Here is a 15377-nt window from a genome sequence, read left to right on the forward strand (position 1 = left end):
CCAGAGTGTAGCGCCTAGATTAATGGGAGCAGGTTGAGCCATGAATTACTCAAGATGCTCTCTCAAATTAGCTACCTTCGAGTCGTAATGAGTCATGTGCATTGGGCAGTCGGTGAGGCTCGACTGGGTTGTTTTGCTGTATATTTTTTCATTTTGTTTTCGGTACGCATTCGCACACGTGTGCTGGACGGTAGACGGTCGACGGCCCAGCTGCCGTCACATGGCGTGCTGTGCTGCTGCTGCGTGGTCAGAGAATGGTCAGGGCATGGTCAGAGTCTGGTCAGGCCCTGGCCAGTCTTTATTAGGCTGCGTTTTCAGTTTTTTTTTTTTCTTTTTTTTTGGGCTTCCTGCTGTTTCGCGTGCGCCTTTTAATTTATTTATCACTGGAGCCGAAGCTGGAGCGGCATAGCCATAGCCACAGCCGGCGCACCGCAACTGGCGAATATTTGTATTTTTTTTTTTGTTGGTATTTTTGGCCAGGGTCAGGGATTGCAATTGGAGTCGGGGCTGCCAATTTTCGTTGGTTTCCTTTTGTCTTGTTTGGCTGTTGTTTATGCAGCCGAGTGATGTTAATGGCGGCTCGCATGGCTTGCAAATGACCATACGCACAACCTACACCCACACACACACACACAGAGACTGCTTCGAGCAGATTAATGTGTGTGCATGTCCACTGCACGTTGCACGGCCCTTGGCACGGATCACAGCTGTCCAAAATGTGAGCAATTTAACTTGATTTATATGCGAGCATACGCTAATGTGTTACTCATGTCCTCCACATGGTAGATACATGTGCAATAATCAATTAAAATTTGACCATGCTGTAATAGGTTTTTCATGTTTGCTTAACGCTTATTGAATAATTGAAGAGAGACGCGCTAGCTGTTCGATTTTAGATGACATAGGCAGCCATAGATGACATTAAACAAGAGAGAATTGTTAGTTTTTATTAAAATTTATGAATGTTTCTCTCTGTCACTTTAATTATAGCAAGAGTATTATATCAAAGCAGTTTTTTGCTTCTCTTTTGCTCTTCTCTCCAATTAGGCACTTTTAATTGTGACTTTCTCTATTTCTCTTAGCTTGTTACTTCATTGTTATGTGCTGCTTCTCGCTTCATTTTGCTTGCTTTACTTATCATGTGCTCGCCCTTTTCATTAAAGAATTTTAGCTTTTTGCTGCTCGTCTGGCTACAATTTTCTGGCTTTATTCCTCTAATCAAACACATCGGATATGTGACTTTCATTCAGGTTTTGTTGCTCTCTTTTCTTTTTTTACTTATTGAGCTTCATCAGCTCTCAGTTTTTGCTTGGCTTCTTTTTTGCCGGACTTCTTGGATCACTTATTCGCTTGACTGCTTGATAAAGCTGTTTTTCGTCTATTATTCAGAATTTAACTTTATCTCTTGCCTTGCATCTCAATTTGAGTTAGTCAACTTAGTTTTTACTCAAGTGCAAAGCAAAGCTTCTCGCCTTACTTTTTACTCTGCTTTTTATTAAAAATTCTAACATTCAACTTTTCGTAATATTTAACTTGTAGGAACTTTTTGCTTGGTGCAGCTAATTGCTTCTCTCTGCTGACTTTACTTTTCTGCTCTCTTAGATATACATAGATGTAATAGTGCTTATCCGTTTCCTGTTTGCTTCTTCCAGCTGAATTATGCTTTCACAATCTCTTTCATTTGATTGACAAGGATGTAACAATGCTTATCCCATAACTTATCACAGCGCTTCTCGCTTCTCTCGCGCGCTGCTTTGTCTTTGTCGCAGTGTAGTCTTTGCATTGCTCTTCGCTTCTTCCTGCTGAGTTTTCCCATTCCGATTCCTCTCTATTATTTGATTGCTTATCTCATAACTTATCAGAGCTCTTCTCGCTTCTCTCGCCCCCCTCCTTGCATTGTCTTTGCCTTTGTGTAGGCATTGCAAGCTGCATCGACTGACAATCTCGAGAGCTTCAATATATTTTCCTGAGCTCTTCAGCTAAGACCTGTCGACTTGAGGGCCCATTACTCAAAAATGTCAAAGCCAAGTGGCAAGTGTCAGGGGAAACGGCGAAGCACTTGGCGCAGCAATTATATCAACCTGCCCATGAAACGTGAGCTCGTTTAAGGCAGTCCATCAAAGGGACCAACGGCTTCAATGCCAATGTATGAAGATCTATATATATATGTATGTATGTAGCTATATATATATACATGTATATTGCAGCTGATTTATGTAACCATTGGCCACAATAAATCCTCAATAATTTATAGAGTTGGGCGACCGCAACATTGACCCCAACGAAAGCAAAATTTTGTACAAATATTTGTCTCAATCAAGCGAAAAACCCATGCGAAAAGTGTGGGAACAATTTACGCCATGCCACGCCCCCTCACCGTCTCTATTCGTAGCACAATGTGACAAGAACCGGACAACAGGGCAGTCAATTTATATTAAGAGACTTTCTGCGTAGCCCTCGCCAGCAGCAGTCGGTGGACAAGGCAATCGGAATGGAGCAAAGCGCTAAAAAGGGAATTCAATAAAACATTCAGCGAATGGACGGTGTGGAGAGTGGGTGAGAGAGAGAGAGAGCGAGAGAGAGGGGGGTGAGGATGTGCGGGCACGTTAAGGGCAGCTCAGTGCTGAACTGATGTTGTTCCCCAGATGCCAGCACTTGAGCAGTAAGCAAAGAGGGGGAGAGAGAGGGAGCGAGCGAGAGAGAAAGCAGCTGAAGGCATCGAGAGCGATAGGGTTTAAGCAATTGAAGATTTGTGCAGCTAAGTTAGAGTAATTCCGTTCAACTGGTTGGGATTATGCACGGCGTTTATACAAATACTTCAAATATTTTCTAAAGCATGTCGGCCCACTTCCGAGGCCGAGCAAGAGGCAGGGAAGGAGACAGCGAGAGTGCGAGAGAGAGCAAAAAATATTTGTACTCGCATGCAGCGCATAATAAGAAAATTCCTGTACGGCTTGGCATGCCAAATGCTCATCATCCAGCCAAGCTGTAGTTCGTGAGTCGGCTGTCTCTTTCTTCCAGTCTACCGTTCTCTGCCTGGCACACTCATTCACTTTCTCAAAATGGCAAAAACGCTCAACTATGCAGCCAACAACTCTGCATCGCATTCACGTACTACATTGAGGCTAACCGCCAACACTACAAACAACGCGGAATGTCATAAACTCATGCTCTTATAGCCAGCAGGACACACACGCACACACATGGACATATACATGCTTACACACACACACACACACACACACACACTCCTATACACTTCAAAGCCAAGCGTCAAAAGCTGACTTTCAAGTTCAACGTCAAAAAAAAAAAAAAAAAAAAAAACAGAAAGTTTTTCATGTTTTCAAATAGGCAGCATCATAGGCTATATTGACTAAAGGGTGTTTTTGTTAGCTAACTAGTATAGGGTGTACTTGAAATACTCTAGAGCTATGTTGACTAAATATTGATGAGCTAACGGAACTTAGCTTTCAGATTAGTCGCAAACAAATTGAATGATATAAAACATTTTTGAGCTGACTTTGAATATTATACATATATATAAATTATTTATAATATAATATAAATATATAGTATCTGGAATTAAAGAGAAAATTTGGTATACAAATTTATGGATGTATAATACCTTTGATTAACATCATTATAGTATATATAAGAGATATATATAACTATATATATGTATGTATACTCGGATTATATCTTATATCTATTTCCCTTCAATCTATAAATTTGATATATGCATATAGACATAATACATACTTATATTATAGCTTAGAGCTTATCTCCGTTCATATTTTATGCAATTGAATTTTTCTCTTTTCTAGTCATTCTCATTGTAATGCTCATCCATATATTTTTCTTCTAGCCAACAGTTCAAGTTACAACACATTTTGTAGGTCACCTCGATTAATAATAAAGTTTTTCAATTAAAGCAAATTTATTTCACACATTTACAGCGCGTTTGGCAAGGTAACTGAAATTCGATGCCACAAAGTGTAAAAACTATTTTAACTTGGTTTTGATGCTCTGCTAGCATTGAAAGGGCGATGGAGTATATTTGCTTAGGTCAAGGCAGAGAAGGAGAGAGAGTGAGAAAGAGAGAGAGAGAGGGCGATTTAGTAGATCAGATCCATAGAAGTACATATAGGCGTGCTTTATACTAAATGATATATGATGTATGATGTATGATGTATGCATGATGCATATATGACGTATGATGTATGTATGTTTCTATCTATTCATAGAGTCATAGATGTATATACATCGTCTATATAGACGAAATGCTATATCTAGCAGCTCGTCACATATTGCCGGGTATTCATGGGTTGGGCATACTCCACTAAAAAAAAAAAAAAAATATATATATATATATATTCGCAATATATTCCTCTTCCTTTTGTTTATTGGTATTTTGAGCTGAGGGCCAAGGAGCAGTCAAGCAAATGCAATAAACTCGGAACAAGTTTATTAAATTTACAGTTATGCGTGCAATGTATTGCAGCTGTTGTTGTTGCTGCTGTTGGAGCTTAAATTGCCGACGGGATAAAAGCTGTTAAGTGTGAATGAAAATGCAATTGAAAAGTTAAGACAAAGCAATCGAGAATAAAGCAATTGAAAAGTGAGTCAAAAAAAGGTAGGGGAAAAAGAGAAAAGAAGTAAGAAAATCCAGTAGCTGTCTAGCAAACGATTTTCCCGATAGTTTTTCTCAATTTTCGTACCTGGTCGTATTTTATTTTTCTTTGGGACGTCAGCTGAAAAGTAGGCAACACACAAATCGAATTTCCAGAAAATTAAAACTTTTTCCGCTGCGTCTTCAATGCACTATGGGGAAAAATCCAAATTATCGGGTATTAATTAATAACTTAAAAACTAAGCCAGATTTTTTGATCCGGTTTTTGTATTATTAATATGTATACCATCAGAAATATATTTTAGAAAAATGGGCGTGTCACCGCCCACCCAAAAAAAATTTATTAAAATTTTGTATTAAAATTTTTTTTTTTTTTTTAAGAATTTTGCTTGTTCATACTTTAAAATAATAATTTTAATTGAAAACAATCGAACTTTCATAAAATCGAAATTAGTTTTCTTCAGTTTCGAGTTCCAAATCAGCCAGAAATATTGATCCGCTAAAAAAATTCGGGTTCTTCAACTGATTTAATTGTGCCTTCAACTTTACATAATACAATACGTACAACTTCATTAGACAGCGACCTTTATGCTTTCAAACTCTTTTCTAAAGATTTGCCGAAGAAATAATCTGATCAGATGTATCCATTGTTAAAAACCATCAGCGAAATTATGGATTCTGCTCTCATGCTCTCATGCATGATGAAATTAGTCTGATTTATAGACCTGGTTGGGCAAATCAGACGCTTCCTTACCAAAAAAGCCTACAGGATGAACAGTACTTTCCATAATCTGCCTCAAATGAACAATTATTTTTATAAACATTTGCTGTCATAGGCAGTCATTCATAGTTGTCAGCTAGTTTTTGTTCCTGCTGCATTTCTTCCATTTGTAATTTATATTTTGGCAAAAAAAGCGGCTTTTGCTTTTTTAATATCATTTATAAGTTGAATCAATATTAGTCTTATTTAGTTTCAAAATCACAATTACTATTTCTTGGTTAGAGTTGCCTTTTTCATTGAGCCAAATATCACACAGGTCAGCTCATAGTCACCTGCTAAAAATTGATTTGCGCCGGTTGTGCGCAAAAGTGCACATTGAGACAAAGGCACTAAGATCCCAATTGATTACTCTATAACATGCAATTGGAATTACACTGGTGCGCCCTGGTGGCTGTTTTATATGTCTTTGCAAAGTTTAATTTTATTTACAAGAAATGAAATTTGACAACATTTGCTAATTATACAATAAATGATTAAAATAAGTTCAAACATCAATTGGTTTTTAAGCCAACGCATAGTAGAAGCCCTAAAAATTCATATCCTTTTTAAATTTCTCAAAAATAATGTCTGGTCATTGAATAACGATGATTTGAAAATCGGCTAACACAAATTGTAAGCTGAAGGCAAATGCTTTTCGAAGATAACAGCTGACTTTAACAGCTGTTAGGCTTAACAGTGGACTGTTATTCAACATTTTGGGTACAGTACCTTAAAGTTTGGAGTTTTATTAAGATGTTAACATAAAAAAATTATAAATTTTCATACTTCGCAAAAATGACTAAATACCCGAAAAACGGCAAAATTCCCCATAGTGCAATGTGGGGAATGTCAGCTAAATGTGTGTGTATATGGGTGTGTGTGTGTGCATGCCCTCTTTCTGTGTTGAGATTAAACATCTTGGAGAATTGGAGAACAATAACTCATTTGTTTAATTTGTAGGCTTCTAGGGTCGCTTGTCACGCCTTAAAATGGGCGTGTATCATCCGTCAAATCTTTTTAATTAATTATCAACGTGAGTATTTTAAATCTCAACTGGTTTCTGATATACTGGAAGGGACATATTTCGATTTACAATGCACCCATTGTGTGTAGAGAAGGTTTACCATGAACATATATTCTAAATTTCCGGTCTGGCGAAAACTGCCATTGCACAAAACCAATATGCTCATATCATTGTCGTGAATGAGCATAGCTTGAATGATATACAAAATGTTCAACATTAATGGAGGACGAGGACAGGGCGCACTATTCTGATGAAACGCAATACCCAAGAGCTCAGCTCAACTATAAATTTCTGCATATTATGTATATTAAGCTTCCTCTCTCTCTCTCTCTCTTTCCTTCCCCTCTAAAATTGATACATTATCCAGCTACTGATTGGAATTGTTATGCATAGCAAAATCCGAGAATATTCCAGTTGAGCTATCTTCAATAATTATGTAGATTCAGTTAATATGCTCGGCATTTGCATAATACAAACTCAACTCGGAATGTATTATATCGGGAGCCAATGCAATCATATGTGATAACAAATTGTGAATATTTTTCAGTTATTCGAAAGTTAAGCGAATAATAAATTGAACAGATAAAGAGGAGAGCCGAGATGCAGATGGAGATGGTGATGGAGATGGAGATGGGAATGGACGCAGAGGAAGCTGAACAATGAGCGCAATTTGTTGTCTATAAGCGTTGTTATTTCCACTCGAGTGAGTCGACAATGCCACTGAGTAGAAGAAAAAGAAGAAGAAGAAGCAGCATTTGCCAAATGGAAATTCAGTGTGAGAACACGTTTCACTCTGCTCACATTTTCCCTCTGCTTTTTGCTACTATTTTCCACTTTTTCCACATTTTTTTTTTTTGCGGTTGTAAAACAAACAGAAACGAGTTGGCGCGGACACCGTTTGGCAAATGATATATGTGAGTGCCTCTATCAATGCTCCTGGTTCTTGTGCGTGTGTGTATGTGTGTGTGTGTGTGTGAGACATATGTAGGATAACAAATCAATTTTAGTGCCAGACAGTGCAGAGCAAAGGCAAAAAACTCACTGGAACTACACCTCAGCGCTGGACTTCAGCTCTTTTGGGCGTACAAATTACTTCCGCTGTGCCGGACTATAGAGATGGCGCTTTGAATTGATTCTTTGAATTGACAGCTTACAAAATTGTTTCAGATATTGCAATTTATATATCATAGATAGCTGAAGCTGTCAGAGCTGGATTTGCAAATTATTTTGTAAACTATGAAATTGGCTAGCCAGAGGGAAACAGGAAGAGAGAGAAAGATCTTTAAAGTGACTCCTTCGAGAACGTCTCTCTAGAGACTCTAGAGTCTCCAGACTCTTTATATGAATGTGGTGAGCTCTTGGGTAAACTTGACTTAAAGGGAGATTTCTTAATTTGGTTTTCTAGACTTGAAGCAGACTTGGCTCTTAGACTGAGAAACTATGAACTCATGCCCAGTTTTCAAGTTTCAATGTGCCTAAGCTGATTCTCAGTCTATAAATCTTTCTTCAGACCTAAAGAGCTTTTAGCTGATTATCAGTCTCTTCTGCATGGACCTTCAGGCGTATATAGTATAGGCTATATAGTATATCTAGTGTTTTTAGTCTTTCTGGTCTTATATACTCAACCCAGACTATCTAGTCCATCCAGTCGATCTAGCCTACCTAACTTATTTAGTCTATCTTGCCTATCTAGTCTATCTAGTCGAATCTACTCTTTGTAGTCTATTTAGTATATCAACCCTATCTAGTATAATCTACCCTATCAAGTTTTATCTATTCCATCTAGCCTTTCTAGTCTATCTAGTCTATCTAGTTTATCTAGTCTATCTAGTCTATCTAGTCTATCTAGTCTATCAAGTCTATCTAGTCTATCTAGTCTATCTTGTCAATCTAGTCTATCTAATCTATCTATTCTATCCAGTCTATCTAGTCTTTCTACTCGATCTAGTTTATCTATATTTATCTAGTCTATCTAGCTTAACTAGTCTACCTAGCCGATCTAGTCCATCTAATGTATCTAGTCTATCTAGTTTATCTTTTCCGATCTAGTCTATTAGTCTATCTAGTCTACCTAGTCGATCTAGATCATCTATATTTATCTAGTCTAATCTACTCTATGTAGATAGATAAACTAGTCTATCTAGTCTAATCTACTCTATCAAGACTGATATATTTTATCTAGTCTAATCTACTCCACCAAATCTAAGCTATTCTATATAGTCAAACCAAATTCACTTCGCTATCAATTTAGACCAATTCATACCTGGTCATAATCAACATAGTTGCCGAACAGCTCTTGGCGCACACTTCAGTCCACCAAAAAAGCAGATGAAGAGGAAGCAGTTGGGGAGGAAACGAGATTCGTCAGCGTAAAAAAGGCAATGGACAGCGGTAGCTGCAGCAACAGCTCCATTCATAGCTCCAGTTCCATGGAGAGGTCCGCCTTCGATGCTCAGCTCTTGGCTGTGTGCTCTGGGCACTCGGTTCTTCGTTTATCTCAATAAATTCAGTGGCGAAACGCAGCGAATCGCTGTCACTTTTGATTGTAATCGAGTGTTTGCAGCGTCGCTTTTTGCACTCCATGTGGCTGGCAGCGGCACCCGTCGGCGGCTCCATGCCACACAGCACTGTCCATGCTCGCTGTCAAACAGTTTGATATACTTTGCAAACTACGTTTATACGATATCCATGCTGTGTCTGTCTGCGCGTGTGTGTGTGTGTGAGTACGTGTGTATGTGTGTGTGTGTGTGTGTGTGTGCTTGCCAATTGGATTTGACATTTTATTGGGTTTTCTTTCTCGTTACTGCCGCTCCACTGAGTCGCAGTTCCCTCTGGCCGCCTCCGACCCGGGTCCGGCCCGGTTGAGATGCTGTTGTCGTTGTAATTGATGTTCGGTTGCCTGGCCGGGAGTCCTTTGGTAACATAAATCTAATGACCTGAGCTACGCATACAGCTGCACCGGACTCGACTGCGGTTCGAAGTCGAGAAGATAACATTCAGCCTGAAAGATTGAATTCCTTTGCCGTTCGTCCTTGCCAGGCCATGGCTTGGCTTACGTTTATTTTGTTCGTTTTTATATATTTTATTTTTATACCCTGAACCCATTGAAAATGGGAAATCAGGGTATAATGGTTTTGTGAAAAAGTATGTAACGGGCAGAAGGAGGCGTGGCAGACCCCACAAAGTATATATATTCTTGATCAGCGCGATGAGCTGAGTCGATATAGCCCTGTCCGTCTGTCCGTCCGTCCGTCCGTCCGTCCGTCCGTATGAGTGCGTCGATCTCAGAAGTTATAAGAGCTAGAGAGAAGAAATTTGGCATGCATACTCGTGTGTACCATACGCAGTACGAGTTTGCTTTATTTTTTCGATAAATCGTCCGATAACTTTTTTATCGAGAATAATCGAAAAATTGATTTTGTTTTTTTAGCTTAATTTGAACATTTTTAGACCTGTTGTCTTCAAATTTGCGTTGTATATAAAGTTAATCTATACAAAGATTTTGTAATTTACAGATTTTGGATACCACGTCCCCTTCGCCCCCAATTTGTAAAAAACGCATTTCAAGTACTAGAGACTTGTGCTTTAAAATGTACACACATATTCACCATATGATTACACTCTGAAAGTTTCATTAAGATCGTATGACTACAAAAGAAATTATTCGACAAATAAATTCTCATATTGCCCACACTGCAGCGCAGCCCAAGCGCAGTCGCTGCTTACTGCGCAGTTAGCAGAGCGCAGGCTTATGCGTGCGTGTGGATGCATGTGTATGTATGTGTGCATAAAAGAAGTGCAGAATGATTAGAATATCAGCTTAGAGGGTTCAGGGTATCTCTTAGTCGAGCAGTCTCGACTAGAGTCTTCTTACTTGTTTTATTCTGTTTTTTTTTTTTTTTTTTTTTTTTTTTTTGGTAATTAGTGCAGAGGCAACTTGATTATCTTGGCTTGTACTACAAATTCGCCCCGCACCGACCCACTTCAGGACGGGGCCAGCGCACGTAATTGTGCTCGTATTGCAATCATTCATTTTGAGCTTGTTATAAAATAGCAAAAAAGCAAAAGGCCATAGTCAAATAACAGACAACTGGGCGGACAGTGGGCGAAGCAAGCCTTAAGAATGTTTCTTTTTTGCTCACTGAGAAACTAAATAAACAGAGGCTGGTGCTCAGCAGCTGAGACCATCATTAGCTATTTATGTGAAGTAATTTGGGACTCTATACGAATCGAGGAGATTCTTGAACTAGCGACTCAACTATTGCTAATGCTCAAATAACTTAATAAATATATCAAGAACTATCTGAAAAGGTTCTTTAAAAACTCTTTCTTAAGTTCTAATATACTGCCCTTATATTTAAGGGTCTTAAGGTCTTGGATCCTGAGGATACCCAGATTAGGAAGTGGTCAAAAGTATGGCGATCTGCCACCACGCTTGTTCTTAATCGATACTATCGATAATAAACAATCATTCAATTTACCATCATTAGTTAATAAGAATTGTGATATTACTCTTTAAGCTTTAAGCGCGTCACATTACACGTTTATATATCGTAACATTATAAATATCCTACGAGCTTAATCAAAATAACAAATATTGGAGATAATTATAATTGTGTTATAATTTAATAAACATCATCATCCCTCCATCATCCACCAAAACATCTCCATAAAAGCTGTCGACCCCGAAATATTTCTTTATACGCAAATTATATAGGCTTTATATGATACAGTCATAAAGCCTATATTCTAGATGTTACCTTGAAGAGAACAACTTTAAGCCACTAAATGATAATACTATACAGGTTTTAGATCTTAAGGTCTTACAGTATTGTGTCTTGAGTATACTAAGGTTATCTTGTCTTTCTCAAAATATACGGGCCTAAAGTCGTTGGGTCTTCGAGTCTATGGTACTCGGGCTACCTAGTTTCATAGAAGACTTTCGGCCTACTAAATGTTGCTTCTTTTCTCCACTTTGCAGGTCTCTCGGACACAAAGCTACATGAGATCTTTCTGGATGACAAGGAAATCAAGCTGAGCTGGATGGTTGACTGGTATAAGCAGGAGGTGCTCTTCCATTTGCAGAATGCGTTCAATGAGCAGCATCGTTGGTTCTATTTGGGCTTTTCGAAACGTGGCGGCTTGGCCGATGCAGATATTTGTTTCTTTGAGAATCAGAATGGCTTCTTCAATGTGGTCACCGACACCTACACCAGCCCCGATGGTCATTGGGTGCGCAAGGACTATCAGCAGGACTGCGAGGTCTTCAAAATGGACGAATTCACGCTGGCCTTCAAGCGCAAGTTCGATACCTGCGATCCGCTCGATCTGCGATTGCATGTAGGTGGAACAATATACTTCCAATTTGGTAAACTCTCTGCTATATGTGATGTCCTGGTTTGTGTGCATTGCAGGAGGGCACCATGTACGTGGTATGGGCACGCGGCGAATCGGAGCTCGCTCTGGAGGATCATCAGTTCGCGTTGCCCAATGTGACGGCTCCACACGAGGCGGGTCTGAAGATGTTGCAGCTACTGCGCGCCGACAAGATCCTCATTCCCGAAACGTAAGTATGGCGAGGCTTCTCTTTAGCCTTGAGGGGGATGGGTCTTACGCTCTTGGCTATTCCTCAGCGACTTGGAGCAAATCGAAATCACGCTGGAGCAAGCGCCGGTGCCCAGTCAAGAGACCACTTACTGGTGCCATGTGCAGCGTTTGGATGACTTTGTCAAGAATCGCATGCATATCGTGCAGTTCGAGCCAATCATCAAGTCGCCCGGCATTGTGCATCATATGGAGATCTTCCACTGCGAAACGGACGAGCATGCTGAGATTCCACTCTACAACGGCGACTGCGAACAGCTGCCCCCGGCAGCCAAGGTCTGCTCCAAGGTAATGGCACTGTGGGCCATGGGCGCCAGCACCTTTACGTATCCACCAGAAGCCGGCCTGCCAATCGGTGGCTCCGGCTTCAATCCCTACGTGCGGCTCGAGGTGCACTTCAATAATCCAGAGCTACTGGAGGGTGAGTAAAGAGAGAAAACTAAAGAGTTCGTGCAAAGATCAAAGAAAAGTTGGGCTTGAGATTGGAATGAAATGAAAAAGTTATTGCAAAAATCAGAAGAATTATTTTGCTGAGCTGATAAAGGAAAAAATCCTCAAGATTTTCATCTGTACCAAAGTATTAAGAACTGCAACGGAAAAGTTAAATATTTATTGTTGAATAAAATATTATAGAAAACTCGATTGAGATCAAGAAAATCGTTCATGTTTCGATAGTGATATGTGGGTGCCTAGAGTCTAGGTGTGAGATTAAAGACTTTAGGCTTTATTTATAATTTTATACAGTTGATCAAATTTTGGTTAATCAGAATCACTTTAAATAACTCAAGATCGATACAAAAACGTAGAAAACACAGCTTAAAAAATATACAAAATTTATAAAATTGGAATAAAGCTAGGAAGTGAATTAATATGCAGAAATACCAAAAAAAAAAAAAAAAAAAAAAAATTCAAGAAATATATTGTTTCCATGCATTGAAGAATTATTATTCAATCAGCAAGTCAGAGCTATTTGCAGGTGAGGGTATATTCTAGTCATGCATAGTTCAATGGATATTTTTGTTTATTTACCAACAATGTTTCGTTGTTTTTCTTAAAAAGAGAAGAAGAAACTCAAAGGGGCAAGAATGTGTTCACACTGACAATGGCAATTTACCAGGGGTAATTCGATTTAGATGATTGTTGAGCTGCTGCTTTTGTGCGATGTGTTCCTCACCTGTACTTCTTTTTCACTTTTTTGATAAGAGTATACAAAAACAGAGATGTATATATGTATGTATGCTATATAGACGTACATTTGGGTGTATGTATAGGGTTGATTTCATTAAAACTTTTGTATAAATAACAACAGGGGGAGTGACTGTGACTGTGACTGAGCCGGTGCCTGTGCCTGTGACTGCGACTGCGACTGCTACAAGCCGCTGAGCTGAAGCAAAATGTCATTATTGCTGCTTGAAGTGTCCTTGTGTCCCCTTATATCCTTACACATCCTTGTCGATGGCCTCATCTAGCGCAATGCATGGCCACACAGCATACTCACTGAACCACTCAGCCCAATGTCTTACTCACGGTGTGTGGCTCTGAGCGTGTGTGTGTGTGTGTGTGTCTGTGTGTCAGCTAGAGATGAGTCGAATTTCAAATAACACGAGCAATAATAATAATTTTTTCTTTTATTTCTGAATTTTTCGTTTGGTTATTTTTATTTATTTATTTGAATAATGGAATAAATTTAATTTTCAAACTCTGCTTATACAGTTTTCGATTTTTGTTCTTAATTATTAGATTTTATTCTTAAATTAAAGCCAATTAAAATATATTGGTGTCAGTCTTGCTGTCTGTCCGTCTGTCAAGCCGGACACTATGGTATTGTTATAGAAGTTTGAGATTTGAAATCTAGAATATATACTCGGGGCAACCTCATCTGATAAAGTGTTATGATTTTACCGATGCGCCTATGGGGGCGTGGCAAATCGGAAAATGGATCTGGAAGCGTTTGAATATTCTGTAGTCTGTAACGCCCGTTTTCAAAATTATTTTTATTTTATTTTTTACAAAGTTAGCTATAATACACAAGAATATTAAAGCTAAGTATATAATAAGGCCGCTAGCGACCAGGCCTTCGGCTCTATGTAGGATTATATCTTATTTGTTAAATTACAATCTTGTAAATATCTATATATTATTTTCAAAATTATTTTGTAATATTAATTATAATTATTATTTTTTAATATTAAAAGCTTTTCTATTGTATATATAGATTTTTTTAAATATATATATATAAATATATATATATATATATATATATATTTTTTTTTTTTTGTGTATTTATATATAAAATAACCGATACTATTGACTACATTTCAATAATTATGTAATAAGTCACAAGTCACGACGACGACTTACGCACACTCACGAGCTGTTATGGTTCTTAAATCACGTGAGCACGAGATGCTGAGTTGTGCCTGTCTCTAGGGACTGGGGGCGTTACGACGTGTGTGCATCTTCAACGGAGCTGCTGCTGTCCGTCGTAATTTCTGTGCGCCTGCATTAATATTAATCATACGCCCTGCAGGTCTGATGGACAACTCTGGATTTCGCATTAAATTATCGAAGACGCTGCGACAATACGATGCTGGCGTCATGGAATTGGGTCTCGAGTATACGGACAAAATGGCGATACCGCCTGGCCAGACGGCCTTCCCACTGAGTGGCTACTGTGTGGCGGACTGTACACGGGCCGCATTGCCAAAGACGGGCATCATTATATTTGGATCGCAGCTGCATACGCATTTGCGCGGCGTTCGCATCCTGACCAGACACTTCCGGGGCGAACAGGAGCTGCGGGAGATAAATCGCGATGATTACTATTCGCATCACTTCCAGGAGATGCGCACGCTGCACTACAAGCCCCGCGTCCTGCCGGTAAGCATTAAATTCATGCTCTCACTCTATATGCAGTGGGTAAATCTGCTCTGCATCTTTCTCTCTCTCTCTCTCTCCCTTTCTCTTTCTCTCTGTTGCTCTGCAGGGCGATGCATTGGTCACCACCTGCTATTATAATACGCTTGGCACTGCGAATGTCACTCTCGGCGGCTTCTCCATTAGCGATGAGATGTGCGTCAACTATATACACTACTATCCGGCCACCAAGCTGGAGGTGTGCAAGAGCTCTGTTTCGGAGGAGACACTCGAGGATTATTTTATCTATATGAAGCGGTAAGCGGATGAAATGCGGGCGTGCTTAATGTTTCAATTAAGATGGAGAGGGGGTAAAGCAATGGAGTTAACAGCAGGAGAAGTAGAGATGATGGGGGAGGTGGAGGCAGAGGTGGGGTCACAGACTTCCCCTTTAGCAGAAATTGAGCGAGTTGAGAGACCAGCGGCAACACAACCTAATGGCA

General features: G+C 39.3%; 1 protein-coding gene across 4 annotated transcripts in view; it reads left to right on the top strand.

Moving 5' to 3' along the window:
- LOC6586161 (tyramine beta-hydroxylase) overlaps positions 1–15377 on the top strand; it is a 43349-nt gene that overhangs the window by 24492 nt on the left and 3480 nt on the right. For all 4 annotated transcript variants that reach the window (XM_044010054.1, XM_015160652.3, XM_015160651.3 and 1 more), the window contains exons 3-7: positions 11396–11754; positions 11829–11980; positions 12048–12439; positions 14549–14898; positions 15005–15192. In XM_044010054.1, coding sequence (XP_043865989.1) covers positions 11396–11754; positions 11829–11980; positions 12048–12439; positions 14549–14898; positions 15005–15192 — 1441 coding nt within the window. The remainder of the gene's footprint in view (positions 1–11395; positions 11755–11828; positions 11981–12047; positions 12440–14548; positions 14899–15004; positions 15193–15377) is intronic.

This window comes from Drosophila mojavensis, unplaced genomic scaffold, assembly GCF_018153725.1.
Source record: "Drosophila mojavensis isolate 15081-1352.22 unplaced genomic scaffold, ASM1815372v1 contig_136, whole genome shotgun sequence".
In the NCBI taxonomy this organism is placed as follows: Eukaryota; Metazoa; Arthropoda; class Insecta; order Diptera; family Drosophilidae; genus Drosophila; species Drosophila mojavensis.